This window comes from Chiloscyllium plagiosum, unplaced genomic scaffold (assembly GCF_037043375.1).
Source record: "Chiloscyllium plagiosum isolate Xiang-an unplaced genomic scaffold, Cpla_swu_hap1 HiC_scaffold_43, whole genome shotgun sequence".
In the NCBI taxonomy this organism is placed as follows: Eukaryota; Metazoa; Chordata; class Chondrichthyes; order Orectolobiformes; family Hemiscylliidae; genus Chiloscyllium; species Chiloscyllium plagiosum.
Genome location: NW_028270181.1, coordinates 7,411,694 through 7,431,792, shown reverse-complemented (window position 1 = coordinate 7,431,792; position 20,099 = coordinate 7,411,694). Strand labels below are relative to the sequence as shown.

The following is a 20,099-nucleotide window of genomic DNA, read 5'->3' as shown; positions in this document are numbered from 1 at the left end:
AGGAATCTATTTTCTTTTTCAAACCACATGGCTGATGATCGTATTGAAATTCATGTCTCAGATATGGTCAGTGAAGAGAGAGGCATGTCGAAAACAAATTTATTTGTACTAAAAGGGTAACACTGATTGGAGGTTATAGTTGACTTTCTTGCTATTGATGCTCTAACAGAATTGTTTATTTGCAGAAACCTGATGTGTGCAGTGTGGTTACGTTTGCTTTCTGTCTCAGCGGGCCCCCGCCCCAAAACATCGATAGTGGCTGATTACTAGCCTGAGGGAATTCACAAGATAAATCCAGATGGAACTTGTAGAAAGAAACTACGGACCAACTTGCTTGTTTATTGTTGCCTCACTTCAGGATGATTGCCTCAGATATAGCAGAAATCCTTTTACAAGTTGATCTGTGTAGGGAAAACAATGTGATCATTACACATTTGCCACTTATTTTTGTTCAATGTCGTTGAGTTAGTAACCATCTTCAATTTGATGTGCTGTAAAGTTTGCTTCTCTATCACCTTGAATGTCTTTGCAATCATTTCCAATGAAACTTAAGCAACCCAGGCTACTCCAGCTGTTCAGTGATCATTTGATGGTAGGTCTCGATGTTGGGCTGCTGGTAAGTAGATTGGTTTCGCTATGTTTAGTTGTGTACTGCTGATTGAGTTTCTGAGAGACTGGGCCATGTTTGGTTTTGACTAATACAGTATTGCAAGGTCGATTTGTGATGGTCTTGTCCATAATTTTTCCTTGATGTTTGCATTAGCTGACGTGCAATCAATAGACAAATCCTACTATTAAGATGGGGTTGACCCAACTAATCCAATCAACTCATAGTCGAAGTATTGCTGTGGTTAGTGTTTCACTAATTGGACTAACAGCCTGTTTTGAGGAGGAATTAAAAGTTATACCACACCAATATGACTAAAGCTCTGGCTGTTTCACAAAACAATGAAATGTGAGAATCCTTAGCTACTTACATTGTGCTTTGCAAACTCTTGGCGATCCACTAGATGGTGTTCCTGTCAACCTCTTCAATACATTGAGTGGTTTTCGAACAGGATAAATGCATTAAATTGCCGGTAGAGTATGCTATAAGAGAGCTTGAATTAGAAGATACTACAAAGGATAATTCATTGCTATGTCTTGGATAAGGATGAGAGACAGTGGTATATTGTGTCCTTGCCATCCCCTGTTGCTTTCAGCCTGTAACTAACAATATTTTCATCTGTTCCATGTTATAGTATTGGGAAGTTCTTCGTTTATCATTTGTGCTACACTCATTTCCAGTGTACCATACATCGGAATCTCTACAGTGTGGAAACAGGCCCTTTGGCCCAACAAGTCCACACCGACCCTCCGAAGAGTAATCCACCCAGATCCATTCCCCTATCCTTTTATCCTATATTTATCCCTGACTCATGTACCTAACCTACGTGTCCCTGAACACCATGGGCAATTTAGCATGGCCAATTCACCCTAACCTGCACAAATTTGTGACCGGAAGGAAACTGGAGCATCCGGAGGAAACCACGCGGACATGGGGAGAATGTACAAACTCCACACAGACAGTCACCTGGGTCCCTGGTGCTATGAGGCAGTAGTGCTAACCACTGTGCCACCACCTTCTGAAGGATCTATTTAAAATCTAATCTTCTATCGTATTCCTGCTCCTTCTCCTCTATCTTCTGCTGCACCCTCCCCAATTTAACTATCTCATTTCATTTCTTGTGATTTAGTTCAGGATCCTTTACTGAAATTTACACAAGTTTGCCTTGCTTAGAGAATGTCAAGGTAATGATAAAGATGTGGGAAGAGCAAGGGGTGGGCAATGTTACTGTTGGATAATGGAAAGCCTTTCACTCCAGCCCACCCAGTTATCTGCTTCACACACTCCCAACTCACGTGCATCTTGGTTAGATGGAGAGCAAATCTCTCCTATTTTGTCTGGAAAATGTCCATGTTGATTTGGGCATTTCCAACTTTTTTTTGTTGTGGCATCCTTTTTTCAGGGAGGATGTAAATATGTCGTGTGCAGGAAAGGTTTATGAAACTAATACCTGGGATGGTATGAAGTCTTCTGAGGAAAGGTTTCACAGGCTAGGCTTGTATCTGCTGGAGTTCAAAAGACTGAGAGATTATAGTAATATATAAGATCCTGAATGCTCTGGAAAGTATGGATATATCCACTTCTGGAACAATCTAGAACTAAGGGTCACTGTTTAAAAATAAGAGCTTACACATTTAAGACAATTGAGACTCTCTTTCTCAGAGAGGAATCGTTTCAGTTCTGCCTTAATATGCAATGGAAGCAGTGACTTGTCTTTGAATATTTCTCAGGCTGAGATAGATTCTTGATGAACAATACGAATGCAAGGTTACAAGAGAATTGGCAACAATGTGCATCAGCCATGATCATCTTGAATGGCAGAGCAGACTTTAGACACCCCAAGTGTACTACTCTAGCCCCTAACCCAAAGTTCCCTATCATGAATGTTGTAAAATACATTTGAGACTTGGCTTAATCATTCCAAATGACACCTGTGCCTCAACCCTCCACAAACTTCAATTTGAAGACACTGCAACTCGTGTCTCTTGTCAAATTTTGAACAGAGAGTTAAGTTTTAAAGAGGGAAAAGGATTTTGGAATAGAATTCCAGAGCTTCCAGCCATTCAGCTGAATATGCAATATGTTGCTCTGTCTCCAACCTGATTTTTGTGCATTATGCTTATTTGAAAAATCCTGCCTTTGTTCTCCAGCCTGCCTTATGCGAAGATATTGGTGTAGTGGTATTGTCATTGGATGTGTAATCCAGAACCCCAGGCTAATATTCTGGAGATGGAAGTTCAAATCCCAACTTGATAGATGGTGAAATTATAGTTCATCAAAAATTGGGCAATAAAATGCCAACTATGTAACCACTGGCAATTATCATTAAAATTCATCTGGTTTACTACTGTCCTTTAGGGAAGGAAATCTGCCATCCTTATCTGGTCTGACCTACATGTGATTCCAGACCCACAGCAATGTGCCTGACTGTAAACTGTCCTTGGGGCAATTAGGAATGACAATAATGGGATAGAATTCCACGAGAGAATGGATTTTAAAAAAATTCCACATGGTTTCCAGCTGCTGTATTGATTCTCTGAGCCATAACACCCATTTTCTGGAATTGTCTATTTGACTTACCTCTGTCTTGCCACCCCAGTTACTATTTAAAAATCCTCCTGATTGCAGTCTGTGCTTATTGATGAGCTGTATATCGTCTCTCGGAGAGTATCCATCACAAACATTCAGAGGTGCCCCTGAAATTGAGTGCTGTGTGTGAATTAACACTGATATTTGCATATATGAGCAAGTAGTGCACATTGTCAAAAATGTGGAACTATCCACAGGCACTAATTTATCGATTTGAGCTTTATCTAGGATCCGAGCAAAAGCTCAAGAAAATTTCTTCCCGATTTTCTAGCTTTGGATTGCACTGCCATTTTGGGGGTGAGGATGTACTAAAGTAATGGAATTGATAGGGCATTGATGCAAGTATTATTACACAAAATAATTGCGTATCAACTACTGTGGCTCGAATAAAGAAAACTCTTGCCTAATGAGCCTTGATTCACTTTCTGAGAATCTTATGAGATGAAGTTCTTTGATTTTCTAACAACCCTTCTGTAGAATTCATCAAGGAATATTTTGTTTCTTGGTGAGCAGAAAGGTCAAACTGGATGAGGTGAGTATTTTGAGTCCAGATGATCAAAGATGAGAACCGATGACTGTGAGAGACACCAGCAAGGGCAGAATGTTGGCTAGTATACAGGTTCCAGTCTCCACCTTAGGAATCTGGTGTTGGAGAACCTTTAATCCCTGCCTAGTGTTTTCGGCGGGCCCATAACTTAATAGCTTGTCCACAGAACAGCCCTTACAACAGTGTAGCACCTCCTTGCTACTACAGTGCCAGAAGAGATCTGCTGAAGCTTTGGAAAGGGACGGAAATCTGCAACCTTCTGTCATGGAATGGGAGCTTCTACCAAGTACTACCCCTGGAATTAAGTTACCTATCATTTGCAGGTAACAAAATGATTTTAACTATGCACCATACACATTATTACTGAAGTCAGTACAGTTGTTTCTCCCCCTTCAGGCACTCCATGTGGTTGATTCCACTGCGATGTCACTGCACTATTGTGACATCTATAAGAAACCAAAATTCTTTTCCAGTCAATGAAATGGAAGCTGCCTTCTCAGCAGTGAGATTTTCATATTTATAGTGATGTGAAGGAATGTAATGGCATCAGGACCGTAGCATGTTATTGAGCGCTTATTTTGCCAAGAAAGGATCCCAGATTCTGTGGTATGGTAATTTGGCATGGAATATTCAATGGCTTTTTGTTGAGATTATATTGAGGTTGTCACTGCTTGAAGGTGTAAATGTTGCCCCTAAATCTAGAACTGCATTCATTAATAAAAGACTCTTGTTTAATGTAAATTTGCTGGCTATTTTTCCCAGTTGATCACGTCTCATTGAGTCCCCACATGCCCCACCTCTTGGTATACCAACGTAGAGGGGCACTTCACCAATAAGCTGAATTTTGACTCTCAGCTAATTTTTTAAACCTACCATCATTATTATTATACTCAAAATGTGTTAAAAAAACATTTAATCTGCCTGCTATGTTCAATCTCATGCTACTTCTGGCAGTGTAAAACTTGGACATTCAGCTCCCGATGAATGAATTCTTTCCCAGAAGGTTAACCTTGAATTGATAGTATTAAGACTTTGAGAAATAGTATCATAAGGTAACAGAGCTTTTTGTTATCATGGATTGCTCATGTTCATTTTCTGCAATTTGTGGGATGTGGGTGTCACTGCCCCGAGAAGATTCTGGTCAGCTCCCACCTTGAACCACTGCAGTCCATATATATTTGGGTAGCTAGACGCCAGTAGAGCACGTGCAAATCAATTTGCAAACACTTTTCACGATATGTTTGCTGGGTATTGGAGTTCGAGTGTGCTGGAATTTGTGGATTTCTGATCTGCTGGCCGGTTGCATAGTGTAGCTACTTCAGCATTTTCAGTTAATGAATTTGTTTTACTTTGGGCTGTGTAATTTTGGTGCAATAGGATGAAAACAATTTGCACCAGGTCTCTCTACCCCACTTGATAGCAACCTATGCCCACTTGTATTGGCTGAGGTGGTCACAGTTTAAACAGCCCTTGTGAAGGACTGCATCTCTGGTCCTGGTCCAGAGCATCAGTTCACACGGTGTTCCTGTGGCATTTCAACCTGCCTCCTGAACTGAAGATGAAGATTGTTGCTGTCAGAGGGGCTGACTTGTACACAATGGAGGTCAGCGATCTTACCATTTGTCAGAAGCAGATCTGTGAAATCCTTGCCCCTCTCTTGAAAGACACATCGCTGTTATTTGCTGCCCCGTTCAGATGTCCAGGGAGCTGCCCAAGAATTCACTGAGAATTTGATACAAACTGCTTCTGTGCATTCAGTATGCTGTTCGTTTAATATTTAATATCAAATTTAACTCAAGATGATTTGTTAGTCCATGGGAGTGGAGATAAAATGAAGTAGACCGATCCTTATTGCTTTATTTACAATCTGTGCAATTTTGGAAGTTTGTCTGTGTTTTAGGAGCCCTTGCAATGTTCCTGTTTATGAAAGAGGTTTTCCAAAGAGGCGCCCCTGATGAGGCATTAGCAACAGATGTATTTTGGTATAATCTTTATTGGCGACTAAATACCCACGGGGATGGCCGCATAGATACCCAGGAACTAGTACATGCTTTGGAAGCTGTTTCACAGGTAAAGTGCTATTCAGCGTGAAGGCGACACCTCATTTACAATCTCCGTATTTTGTATCACAAATCGTGAGTTACTCAAGTAAAGATACAGTCCCATATTTTGCAGTTAGAATTTTAATTGCATGCTGTCACATCTGGAAGTTATAGACAGGTGGTGGTCATTCCAATCCTTGAGCCCGACCTCCTGTTTATCTGTATGTTGTGACTAGCAAAACCCTGTCTGCTTCATATGCAAAACATTTATAGAACTTGCATCAAACACTTTCGAGAGCATTCCTCGTTGCTACCACCTTTTGCGTGCAGTATTCCTTATCTTCCTGAATGGCGTAAAGGCAGGAAAGTGGGTGTGAATGGCTTGAGAGGCCAGACAGCCTAATCCTATTCCTATTTATTATGGTCTTAAGCTCTGGAGGTTTACAAAATTACGAGGGGCATGGATAGGGTAGGTAGGCAAAGTCTTTTCCCTGAGGTCGGGGAGTCCAGAACTAGAGGGCATAGGGTTAGGGTGAGAGGGGAAAGATGTAAAAGAGACCGACGGGGCAACTTTTTCACACAGAGGGTGGTATGTATATGGAATGAGCTGCCAGAGGAAGTGGTGGAGGCTGGGTATATGAATAGGAAGGGTTTGGAGGGATATGGGCTGGGTGCTGGCAGGTGGAACTAGATTGGGTTGGGATATCTGGTCAGCACGGATGGGTTGGACCGAAGGGTCTGTTTCCATGCTGTACATCTCTATGACTCTAAGTACTAGTACATAAGCAACATAAGGCATCCTGAGCATAAACTAGAACAGTTGTAATTACTTCAAATGATAAATTCTCTTCCTTAACTGAGAAAAGGAATATTTAATTTCCAAAACAAATTACTATAAGAAAAGTTTGCAATTTGACAAATACAGAGTCACTATCATAGGTTATATCAAGACTAAAATGGAGGCCTCTGTTGCTAGCACACTTTGCCCCACTTCCTGTGTACAAGTCTATCATTAACTAGAATAAATATTCTCTCTCTTCTCATACTCTTCTAGAAGTTAATGAATTATTTTTCCCTTCATTCAAATAAAATAACTGTTAAAGGAAGAATCAAAAACTAAAACCTTTGAAGCGTTCCGGAAATACCTTGAGAGGAACAACAAGAAACTATTGCTGGGTTTTGGAAAAGTCACAAAGACCAGAGGTGGTAAGTCTAAGCTGATCTCCAGTATATATTTCTTTTAAGCTATGATACTATGATTGCTGACAGTTCTACTGATTCCCAGCAAGCATGTGCTCACCTTCAGAAATGTTTACCTGTGAATGGACATTAAGAACGTGTGGGAACTGGATGTGTATGTATCAGAGTTGAACTAAAGACCACTGTTATTTGTGGGGCTAGGTCAGAGTGCAAGATCTTAGACTTGTTGCTACTTACTGAAGCTCTCCTGTGAGATGTTTTGGAGGACGTTGCATCCTGTTTTAACAGCTCAATCCATCCACCAAACGGTGATCACAGAACAAACCATGGAGCTGCCAGATTGATGTACAATCCCAACTGGTTCAGCAATGCTCTGCCTTATATTGGGCTGTAGTTCCACATTCTGTTGTTGATTCTCAATGCTCCATCAGACTCAGGGATGTATGTATTTATTAAATCTAATATTATTACTGGGCAAGTTGGATCCGCACTGAAATATAGCTTGATCGATCATAATTTATTTTTGGTTTTAATTAGGTGGTCTTTCACTGAAACACACGCAGACAATATGGCAGATTTGGTTTCAACAACAAAACCAAAATTTAATATGCAAAAAAAATTAAATGGAATAGTCCAAACTATTTATACACAATACAAATTTAAAGGTTTCAAAAAACATGGTAAAAATATAATCCGATTAATCCAAGAGCACACCTTCATTGTACTAGGAGAGAAATCCCTTGTGTATTTCACATCAGATTTGACTTAGCTGTGAATTCAATTCCCAGAATCTGATAGCCTATTCCTTGATTTGTCATACAACTGAACATAAACTTTCTCAGCTTCAAATGACCTCTTCAGGGTTTTAACCAAAGAACTCTGGTCTGAACTCATTATGCTGAGGGAGCTTATTTTCAATTCTAAACTATCTTTCCCTCCCCTTTCTCAGGAATAGTTGCATACAGTTCTGGTCACCACACTACCAGAAGGATGTAGATGCTTTCGAGAGATTACAGAATAGGTTTACCAAGGTGTTGCCTGGAATGGGGGATGATTTTAGCTATGAAGAAAGTTGGATTTCACTGGGTCACAGGAGGTTGAGAGGCTGCCAGAGGAGGTGGTGGAAGCAGACACAATAGTAGCATTCAAAAAGCACCTGGACAAATACATGAATAAGAAGGGAGTAGAGGAGTATGGATCCTGTAAGCAGCAACAGTTTTAGTATGGAAGGGCAAAATGTTTTGGTGCCAGCTTTTTGTCATTTGTATCAATGTGAATATGAGATATGGTTTCTAAGTTTGCAGATGGCACCAAAATTGAAGTTGTAGTGGATAGTGAAGAAGGTTATCTCAGAACAATGAGACCTTGATCCGATGAACCAAGGAATTGCAGATGGAGTTTAATTTAGATAAATCTGAGGTGCTGCATTTTGGCAAGGCCAATCAAGGCAGTGCATTTGCACTTAATGGTAAGGTCCTGTTGGGTGTTGCTAAGTAAAGAGACCTTGGAGTGTAGGTTCATAGTTCCTTGAAAGTGGAGCCACACGTCGACAGGATAATGAAGTTTGGTATGCTAGCCTTTATTGGTCAGTGCATTGAGAATAGGAGTTGGGAGGTCATGTTTTGGTTGTAAAAGTTGGTTGGGTCACATTTGGAATACTGCGTGCAAATCTGGTCTCCCTGCTGTAGGAAAGATGTTGTGAAACTTGAAAGGGTTCTGAAAAGATTCACAGGATGTTGCCAGAGTTGAAGGATTTGAGCTATAGGGAGAGGCTGGATACATTGGGGCAATTTTTCCTGCAACGTTGGAGACTGAAGGGTGACCTTGTAGATGTTTATAAAATCATGAGGGGCATTGATAGCCAAGATCTTCTCCCCAGGGCAGGGGAGTCCAGAACTAGAGAACATAGGTTTAAGGTGAGAGGAGTAAGATTTAAAAGGGACCTAAGAGCAATCTTTTCACGCAGAGAGTGGTGTGTGTATTGAACAAGCTGCTGGAGGAAGTGGTGGAGGCAAGTACAGTTACAACATTTAAAAGGCATCTGGAATGGTATATGAATAGGAAGAGTTTAAGAGGGCTATGGGCCAAATGCTGGCAAATGGGACTATATTAATTTATGACTGTGGTTGGCATGGATGAGTTGGACTAAAGGTTCTTGTTTCCATGCTGTATGACTCTGTGACAATGAAATGCAAAGGGACTTCGGTTTCCTGGTATATGTGTCACATAAAGTTAGTAAGCAGGTACAGCAGGTAAGTAGGAAGACAACTAGAATGTTGTTTATTGTGAAGGGAACGGACTATAAAAATAATGTTTTGCTACAGTTGTATCGGGCACTGATGAGTCCACATGGAGTTTTGGGCTCCTCATTTAAAAAAAGATGGAAATGTGTGAGACGCAATTCAGCCAAGGTTCACTTGGATGACACCTGGGATGAAGAAGTTATCTTATGAGGAGAGGTTGGGCCTGTATCTAGAAGAGCATAAGTAGGACCAGGACTAGGCCATTTGGCCCCTCAAAGTCTGCCTGGCATTCAACAAGAATGTGATTGATCTGTCCCTGGCCTCAACTATCCTGTTGTGCCTGCTCCTTCAAGGTGAATGAATTATAGTACAGGAACAGGCCCTTCAGCCCAGCAGGACTGTGCCAACGCATGAAGCCTTTTTTCAACTAAAAACCATTTGCCTTTACGTGGTCTGTAAATCTCTAGTCCCTGCCTGTTCGGATCTTATATTTATGAAATAATAAAGATGTATCTACTTCCTCTTTCAATGAATTCAGTAACTTAGACTCCACAACACTCAGGAGGAGGAGAATTAAAGGGCGGCACGGTGGCACAGTGGTTAGCACTGCTGCCTCACAGCGCCAGAGACCCGGGTTCAATTCCCGCCTCAGGCGACTGACTGTGTGGAGTTTGCACGTTCTCCCCGTGTCTGCGTGGGTTTCCTCCGGGTGCTCCGGTTTCCTCCCACAGTCCAAAGATGTGCTGGTCAGGTGAATTGGCCATGCTAAATTGTCCGTAGTGTTAGGTAAGGGGTAAATGTAGGGGTATGGGTGGGTCACGCTTCGGCGGGTCGGTGTGGACTTGTTGGGCTGAAGGGCCTGTTTCCACACTGTAATGTAATCTAATCTATTCTAATTTCATGCATCCACTAATCTCCGATGAAATTCCTTCACATGTTGCTTTTAAATGTCTCTTTATTCTATAACTGTGCTGCCTAGTTCAAGATGTCCCTGACCAATAGACAATGTTCTTCTCAACATCTACCCTGCCAGTAGCCCTCAGAATCTTGTGTGTTTCAGTAAGATTGTCCTTATACTTCTATACCCTTAATGAATAAGGGCCTAACCTGTTTAGTTGCTCTTGATAAGTCAGCTATGTATCATCCCAGGAGTCAATGTAGTGAACCTCCTTTGGACTGCCTCCAATGCCAGTCCATCCTTTGTTAAATACAGGGATCGAAACTTGACACTATGCTGCTGGTACGGCCTCAACAGCACCCTGTACAGTCTGAACCAAACTTCCCTGTTTTTAAGCTTCAGTCCTTTAGCAGTAAAAAGCTAGAATTCCATTTGCCACCTTAGTTAGTTGTTGCATCTGTATGCTAACTTGTGTCTCACGCACAAGAATGCCCAGGTCCCTTTATTTATATTTTTGGAGACTATCTCCATTTAATTAATTGTTTTTGATTATATGTTCGAAAGTGCATGCCCTGACCCTTGTTCATTTATGCTCCATCTGCCAAGTTTTTGCCCACTCGAACTGACCTGTAACCCCTTGCAAAATTCCTTATGTCCTCACCACAACATACCCAAGTGCACTGTTGTATTATCTGCAAATTCAGGCACATTACACTCTACCCCTCATTCTAGTCATTCATATAGATAGTAAATAATTGATACCTGAGGGGTAATCATTGTGGCACTCCACTAGTTACATCTTTCCAACCAAAACAGTGCCTGTTGATCCCATCTCTGCCGATCATATGTTAACCAATCCTCAATTCAAGCTTACCCCCAACAAGGTGGGCTCTTATACGATTATCCATTAGAGTTTAGAAGAATGAGGTGATCCTATTGAAACAATGTCCTGAGGGGTCTTGACAGGTTAGATTGTGAAAATATGCTTCTCCTTGTGGGAGAGACTGAAACGAGGTGACCCATTTAAAAGTAAGGACTCTCCTATTTCAGACAGAGAAGTATGAACTTTTTCTCCTCTGTGACTTTGAAGCTACCCTAGTTTGTTCAATATAGGTCATTAAGTAATTTAATGGCAGAGTCTATTCTTAACTAACAAGGGAACATGGATTTGAGGCCACAATCAAATCAATGAGAGGTGCTGGAGTAGGCTAGATGGGCCAAATGGTCTGCTTCTAATTCATTTGTTCATATTACTTGTAATTTGGCTTGTAGCATCTTCCCTCTTTCTACAGCCTCTCAAACAAGCTTTAAGATCTGCTGTGAGGTTATGAACCTGAAATGGTAAATGTTCTCTTATTGTAGGTGCTGCCTGATCTCAATATTTTTACAATTTTCTGGGGTTTTGTTTTGGTTTCCAGCCTTTTGATTTGATTCTTCTTTCAATACGGTAGAATTGGGGTAGGCGATTGCAGCCTCAGACGACTGTCTGTGTGGTGTTTGCACATTCTCCCCATGTCTGTGTAGGTTTCTTCCCAAAATCCAAAGGTGGATTGGCCATGCTAAATTGCCCCATAGTGTCCTGGTGTTAACCAATCCTCAATTCAAGCTTACCCCCCAACAAGTTGAGCTCCTGGGAGTTTTGAAGAATGAGGTGATCTTATTACCCATGGGAAGTGTGAGGTTACAGGGATAGCGTAGGGGGTGGTCTGTTCTGTGGAGGGTCGGTGCGGATTCGATCGGCCGGACAGCCTGCTTCCACACCATAGGGATTCTATGATTCTATTCTGTGATTAATTACTGTGAATTAGGAGCCTAAGATGCTGTAAATTCACAGCAGGTCAGGCAGTACTTGGTGAGAGACACGAGTATTTACAGCATTTTCTGTTTTTAGTTCTGATGTCTGGCATCTGCGGTATTTTAATTTTCCATTCATATTTGTATGTTTAGGCAACATAAGCAAATGGAGGATTATGCATCTCATGGGAAGACTTCATGTTAGTCTTAATCTTTTCCACGCAAACAGAATTCTTAATCAGTAAGTCAATTCAAGTTGTGCAAGCAACATTTGTCAAAATAAATCATATTTGCACAAAGATGAGGTGTAAGCTTAAAACTAATTTTTGTTTAAATTCACTTATGGGGCATAGGTGTTGCTACCTGACCATCATTTATTACCTGTCCCTAGTTGTCCTTGAGAAGGTGGGGTGAGCCGTCATCTTGATCCACTGCAGTCCACGTGCTGCAGGGTGACCCACATGCCCTGAGGTGAGTGGCTTGGAGGGGAACTTGCAGGTGGTGGTGTTCCATGTATCTTCTGCTCTTGTCCTTTTAAGTGGAAGTGGTCATGGGTGTGGAAGGTGCTGTCTGAGGATCTTTGGTGAACTTCTGCAGTCTGTCTTATAGATAGTACACACTGCTGTTAGTGAGTGTCGGTGGTGGAGGTAGTGGATGTTTGTGGGTGTGGTGCTAGTTTACTGGACTGTTTTGTCCTGGCTGGTGTCAAGCTTCTTGAGTAGTGTTGGAGCTGCATCCACAGATGTAAGTGGGGGAGTATTCCATCACACTGCTGCCTTGTGTCTGTAAATGGTGGGCAGGCTTTGAGGAGTCAGGAGGAGAGTTATTTGCCGCAATATTCCTAATCTCGGATCTGCTTTTTGTAGCCACTGTGTTTATGTGGTGAGTCCAGTTGACTTTCTGGCCAATAGTAACTCCAAGGATGTTGAGGGGGTGGGATTCGGTGATGGTAACATTGATTGTCAAGGGTGGTGGTTAGATAATTTCTTATTGGTGATGGCAGAGCCTGGCATTTGTATGGTGCATATGTCATTTGCCACTTGTCAGCCCAAGCCTGGATATTGCCCAGGATCTTGTTCCACTTGAACATGGGTTGCTTCAGTGTCTGAGGAGTTGAGTGGTGCTGAACATCATACAATCTTTGGAGAACATCTCTCGCATCTGACCTTGTGATGGAGGGACAGTCATTTCTGGAGTTCGATCCCTAAGCACTTTGACCTGTCTCTTCTTTCAAAGCATTTTATTCATTTGTTTCATCAGGTTTTTGGTCAGGAGCCTTAATATCTCCTTTTATGGCTTGTTATCAGATTTTTGAGTAATGCTGTTAAGTGCCTTGTAATGTTCTGTTACTTAAGGCATGCGTAAATGAAAGTTGCTGGTCAATAGCCATTTGAGCACAATTTTTGAGGTTGTTATAGATTATTAGTATCTTTCAAATCGCCAGGTTATTCCGAGCTGCTTCACAGCCAGTAAATTGTAGCAGTGACTGCATTTATAAAGATTTTCTACTCAACCTGGTCAGTGATGTTATTACCACTGAAGCAGGTAGGACCACTGCACTTCCAAATTAATGCACATGCTATTTATGTGCACACCAAGATAATGACCAATTCAGTCTGTTGTTCTTATACCTGTTGGGTGGTGCATGTTGGACAGGATGCTGGGAAAATTGCCCTGTATAATTTGGACAGTGACCTCAGATCTTTACATTGCAAATTGTGAATTCTTAACTGTTGCATTATGTTCAATAAATATTTATTGCTAATTAATGTATTTACCGAAGGAACTCCGATGTCAAGAGATCAAATACTGCTTTTTCTGTTGTTACAATTTATCAGCTTGGATCGAGATGATTATATGGATATGGATTGGAATGAATGGCGAAAGATCTACATAACGACTGTAGAGGACAACATGCGAACTATGATTGACATCTGGCGATACAATAGCGTAAGTAGGGTATCCAGAATTGATTCTCTGGCTGTACACTGATTGCAGATCTGGATGAGTGCACACTCTGCATTGGAAAGCAATTTGTCTCTTAGTTTCATCTCAAAGTAACTTTTTAGGGCACTGAAACTCTGTTGATGCCCAGGGATGCTTTATGTAAGGTTAGTCAGCAATGGCATATTAAATTCAAATGTGCTAGAAAAACGTTACTAAAACCACCAAAATGTTTTGCACTCTGAAAATGGAACCCAATGGGCACAAATGGGTCAGGGTTGATTTTTCTTGTAGCTTTGTGCTTAGTTAGAAAAAGGATTCAAAAACTGCTTACCGTCCTATGAAATATATTGCAAGGAAGAGAGTGGTTAATCTGTAGAACTCTTTGCCAGAGAATTTTGTGGAAGCTGAGTGAGTGCATGTAAGACTGACAGAGAGAGAGAGAGAGGTTCTTGATTAGTAAGGGGACTGAGGATTATGGGGAGAAGGCAGGTGAATGGGGTTGAGAAACGTGCCAGCCATAATCGGATGGCAGACTCAATGGGCCAAATAATCTAATTCTGCTCCTATTTCTTATGGTCTAGGGACTTCGGGAGGGTGTAACAGTTAGATAAGGTTTGTGTATGAATGTTGCTGTCACTTATGTCCTTGTTAATACAGATGTTGCTGTTGCTTTCTCTCTATCTTAAAATATTCCGTGAATTCGATGCCACAGGCACGGGAGCACAAATTGTGTCACTCTGGAAGCTCTGTACTGCGCCCTGGTGAACATTTTGCACTTAACATTTGGCAATCTTTACTTTTTTTAATTTGGAAGGGTTGTGGAAGTAGCAATAAGGTATACCCAGGGAATTTGCATTACCGCCTTAATGCCTTGATTCCCCCTCTTGTGTTCCTCCCACAATCTCTGCAGATCTTTTCCATTAACGATGACATAACTAATTGCGAGGAATTCTTGGAGAATGTGGAACCGGAGAAGTGGTGGGGCCACCTTATTGCAGGAGGCACGGCTGGTGGAGTTTCACGGACAGTGACTGCCCCCTTTGACCGGCTCAGGGTGCTGATGCAGGTAGGATTGCTCATCACCAGTAGGGCTGCGATTTTAAAATCTGCTGGTTCAGCTCTCCTAAGTGTTTAATCAGCTTTATTAGCCTCCAATTCTGCATTATTTTCTTTCAGAGTATCCAAACCTCACTGTTTATTGTGATGTGCAGTTAATAACAGGAATTCAGCTACAGGTAGAGGGGCAAGGCTCTCTCTAACTGCTCGCTGCCTCGATATGAGGAAGAGGTATTGAAGGTCCATTTAAAAAGTAGCAATATTGAGCTTAAGAAGTTTAATGTCATTCTCACAATTAAGGCTTTGTGCATCGACTAGCTTTGCCAAAGACTAGCATAGACATGATGGGTCAAATGACCTTATTCCGTGGTTCTACCATTCCACAAAGAAGGAAAAGGCTACTCTGTGACTTGACCCCAGCGCCCCATTTAAGTCTGGGAGTAATGATTGACTAGGTAACAACTCTCAACAAAATCCACTTACTCTAAGATGCTGAAGCATTTGCTTAAAGGTTCCTCGGCACTCTGTCCAGGATGTGTATATTGAATAATAGCAATATTTGAGTTTTTAGCAGTAGAGGTATGGAACAAACACTCTGGTAAGTTTGTTTGGATCGCCTATTTTAATTCCATTTTCCTTTACTGTTCCTTCAATAATTAAAGGAAATAAGGCAAGCATTTTATTCTAGCTTCCTATGTTCGGGAGCCTGAAACTAACAAGTAATTTATTGATTATTGGTTTATGCAATTACAGTTCACATCAACACAAGCATGCTGACAATTTGGATAGATTTAAAAAAGGCAAAATGGCCCTTTCTATAGAGTATATAAGCGTTGCCTCCGTGACCAACTGTAACAAGCATCCCTCGGCCTTCCCTTTTCTGGAGAAAGCAGCCCCGACCTGTTCAATCCTTACCATAACCTCTCAAGATATCGTCCCCTTGCTTGTGTTTATTTGAAATGAATAGGGGATAGGTAGGTGTTTGATATTCTGCAATGAGCTGGTGTATTCCAGTATTAGACGTACAGATATCAAGTTGTACTGTATCAAATGGCCCAAGATTGTGAGACTTGAAACCTTTTGCCAGACAAATACAAAAATGAAATATCAAAATTTTGTGTATTTCAGTTTGTGCCTCCAATGTTTGCCTAGATACATTTTCCTACATTGATGCTTCTGTAGCCAGTAGTTGCCAGTGGAAATTGTTTTCAGTTGCTGGTCAGCACCAGCTGCAGTTAGAATGGAATTGTTTATCTGTTTTTTTCAGGTTTATTCTACACGTCAAAATAAGATGAAGATTTCTAGTGGCCTAAGAGCAATGGTCAGGGAAGGAGGTGTAAGTTCAATGTGGAGAGGGAATCTAACTAACATTATCAAAATTGGTCCTGAGCTAGCCTTCAAATTCATGGCCTACGAAGAGGTATGTATCGTGAAAGTGAATTACTGTTTTATGTTGTTTCCAGGGGTTGCAATTTGTTGCGGATTTTAAATAATCAAGTATTCGATGCAAATGCTTCAGTGTGAAACTGTCAGAAATTGCTGCACTGTTCCTGCAAGGTTCAGTGTAAGGGTAATCTTTCACTTGGGAGCCCTGCAGCCTCTAGGTCTCAGCATCGAGTTCAATAACTTTAGAGAGAAACCTGATCACTGGAAATCAGAATTGAAAACAGAAACTGCAGGAAAAACGTGAGCCCTCTGAAGAAGGACCTGAAGCCATAACAGATGGCTGCAGACCTGCTGAGTTTTATCCAGCAGTTTCTGTTTTAATAACCTTAATGCCTGATTATGTCCTTTCTTGTTTTTTACCCACCCCACACTCTGGTCCTGTCAAGGCATAGTCTGCTTTCAGCACAGCTTACCCATTCTGTCCAGCTGTTAGCCCTCATTATCACTTATTCAGTTTCTCCTCTGTCCTGGCTCTCTGTCAACAATCCTCCTGTTGGCCAACCGCTTTCAAATGTCTCTGGACTCCTCCTCCACTTATCCACTCACTCTTTTCTCCCACCTCTGCTTATGTCCTCGCACCCTCCAACCCCATCTTAAATACCGAGATGCTAACAGTTCTGACAAAGAGTCACCAGACTTCACATGTTAACTCGGTTTCTCTCTCTCCATGGATGCTGCCAGACCTCCTGAGCTTCTCCAGTATTTTCTGCTGTTCTTTGTTTCATTTTAATATCTGGAACTGTTAAGCTCATTTCAGCCTTCAGGTTCCCTGACCATATTGCAATTATACCCTGACCTGAGGGAGTGGTCTTGTGGAACATTTACAGTGCCACCTACCTTGAGGCTAGAGGTCCAGGTTCAAGTCTCACAGAGGCATCTTATATTATACGTGGGTTTTGTTCAGCCCTGACCTGAGTGTGAGCTTAGCTGGCACCGTCCAAGTCAGAATTCAGAAGTCATCCCTATTTTAAATGGTTGTCCAACCTCTTGATATTACGGAGGCATCTCCACTTTACGAATGCTTGTACTTATGAACATGGTGCTGGGCGTGATCCATTGGTACAGTATGTTTTTACACCAGGGGCTGCAGCTCTTAGACCTTGGGGTCATTTTAAAAGTGTCTTGTCCAAAACCTGTTGCACATTCATCTGATTGGCTCAAACATTATGTGTAAAAGTGGTAATATTTTCAGCATACACAAAAGATGAGAGCTGGTTATTTCCTGTGATCTTTCATTGATGACTTCTTCTCTACCCAAAGTCCAGAAATCTTTAAAAAGAGCTAAAAAGTGTGGCGCTGGCAAAGGAAATAAGGTCAGGCAGCATCCAAGGAGCAGGAGAGTCGATATTTTGGGCATAAGCCCTTCAGGAACGTCGACTCTCCCGCTCCTCGGATGCTGCCTGACCTGCTGCGCTTTTCCAGCGCCACACTTTTTGACTCTGATCTCCAGTCCTCACTTTCTCTTAAAAAGAGTTGTCAATTCTCTCAATTGGTGCACTCAGAGTAGGCTGAAACCTTTTTTTGCGGGTGGGTGAAATGGGTGCAGAATACAGATTTGTCAAACTTTGCAAGACACCATTCAGGAAGTCTACTCTTGAAATAACAGCATTGCTACTTGCATTTGTTTTGTTACATTATTGGGAAGTAAACAAGTCGTATTGAATAAAGATTCCAAGGCACTAAGTCCAACAGCCAGTTTTGTCTCCGATAAGTAAAAGGAGGAAATGAACTGGAAAGAAAATCCCGTATGTATTAAGTCAGTTGGCAGAGGCCTGATAGGTGGCATGATTTTCATTTGACTTTGCATCTGATATTTTGAGAAGTAGCAAATGGTGAATTTAAGGTTCTGAGCAAACAGTTCCTTGAGATTTCTAACTTTTATTTCTGAAATGTATTTGCAGCTCAAGACGCTAATAGCCAATGAACCAGAAAATTTGGGAATGAAGGAAAGGTTTCTTGCAGGTTCAATGGCTGGTGCGTTCTCTCAAACAGCCACTTATCCAGTTGAGGTATGAATAAGTGCTCTCTCATTGCCAGCCTTTGTGGATGGGGGACAATTCTTTGCGATAATTATAAAAAGGTAGATGGAATATCATACATTATTTACAAACCTGACCAGAACTCCTTCCTGTTACCTAGATAAGTTTTCACCCTGTTTAATAGCTGCAATCAAATAAAAGTATTCAACCAGACTCACTTTGCTATTGCAGGAATATTATTGGACAATTATTGTTAAGTAACTGTCTTTGTGTGTGTGTGTGTGTGTCCCCACAAAAATGTAATTTTTTTTTGGAAAGGATTCATGGTTTGACCATGCTCCACTGCTATATTTGAATGCAAATTCATTTTAAATCCCTAATGTGAGAAGTATTTTTTAATACTTAAACTCTGGGCTTGAGCTCGATTTCTCAATTATTTCTAGGAAATGAAAGACAATTTCAATTCAACTTGAGTGCAAATGTACAGAACAGCTCACTGGTGTTGGCTACTTAATGTAATCATTATTGTTTGGGTTAAGTTAAGAATCTGGAGAGGAAAGGGAACACTTACTGTGTTTGTGAGTTCTTGCTTTGAGATGACTAGGAGGAATTTGTTAAGATGCATCATATCTTGTCTGTGATGTTAATGGATGAATTCTGAACAGACCACTTTAAGCCACACACCGTGCTGACTTGGAACAAGATCATTGTTCCCTCCCTGAGTTAAAACCCCAGCCTTCCCTGCACTAAGTGGACCATAGCAGCTCAGGAAAGTGGCTCATTATCACCTTTAATGACATTTTGGGATGGGCAACAATTGCTGGCCTTGTCATTAACACTTTTCCTCTTAAAGTATTGGCAAAAATCTCAAGGTCCTTTCTTGACTTGGGTAAAAATGTTTGTTTTAAATGTGTTAATGCCTCTGAGAGGAGCCTCACGAACAAACACTCGTGCGTAAGAATGGAATTAAATAGTGATGGAAAAGGATAGACCAGGTCTAAAGGTTGAAGCTCTAAATTGGAGAAAGGCCAATTTTGACGGTATTAGACAAGAACTTTCAAAAGCTGATTGGGGACAGATGTTCGCAGGTAAAGGCATGGCTGGAAAATGGGAAGCCTTCAGAAATGAGATAACGAGAATCCAGAGAAAATATATTCTTGTTAGGGTGAAAGGAAAGGCTGGTAGGTATAGGGAATGCTGGATGACTAAAGAAATTGAGGGTTTGGTTAAGAAAAAGAAGGAAGCATATGTAAGGTATAGACAGCATAGATCGAGTGAATCCTTAGAAGAGTATAAAGGCAGTAGGAGTATACTTCTGAGGGAAATCAGGAGGGCAAAAAGGGGACATGAGAGCGTTGGCAAATAGAGTTAAGGAGAATCCAAAGGGTTTTTACAAACATATTAAGGACAAAAGGGTAACTAGGGAGAGAATAGGGCTCCTCAAAGATCAGCAAGGCGGCCTTTGTGTGGAGCCGAAGGAGATGGGGCAGATCCTAAATGAGTATTTTGCATCGGTATTTACTGTGGAAAAGGATATGGAAGATACAGAAAGTAGCGAATTAGATGGTGACACCTTGCAAAATGTCCAGATTACAGAGGAGGAGGTGCTGGATGTCTTGAAACTGGTAAAAGTGGATAAATCCCCAGGACCTGATCAGGTGTACCCTGTGGGAAGCTAGAGAAGTGATTGCTGGGTCTCTTGCTGAGATATTGTATCATCGATAGTCATAGGTGAGGTGCCAGAAGACTGG

The 20,099-nt window shown here is 41.4% G+C and overlaps 1 protein-coding gene across 2 annotated transcripts in view; it reads left to right on the top strand.

The window, feature by feature from the left end:
- The first annotated feature begins 242 nt into the window (after nt 1-242).
- The window catches only part of LOC122541731 (mitochondrial adenyl nucleotide antiporter SLC25A24-A-like), a 28,504-nt gene continuing 8,647 nt past the window's right edge, over nt 243-20,099 (top strand). The window contains exons 1-8 of one of the 2 annotated variants that reach the window (XM_087982499.1): nt 243-616; nt 5,644-5,813; nt 6,889-6,991; nt 12,074-12,161; nt 13,759-13,870; nt 14,778-14,933; nt 16,191-16,343; nt 18,271-18,378. In XM_087982499.1, the coding sequence (XP_087838625.1) occupies nt 5,655-5,813; nt 6,889-6,991; nt 12,074-12,161; nt 13,759-13,870; nt 14,778-14,933; nt 16,191-16,343; nt 18,271-18,378 (879 nt within the window). In that variant the 5' untranslated portion in view covers nt 243-616; nt 5,644-5,654. Of the gene's footprint in view, nt 617-5,377; nt 5,814-6,888; nt 6,992-12,073; nt 12,162-13,758; nt 13,871-14,777; nt 14,934-16,190; nt 16,344-18,270; nt 18,379-20,099 lie in introns of those variants that run through there. The other variant, XM_087982498.1, reaches the window with a different exon arrangement.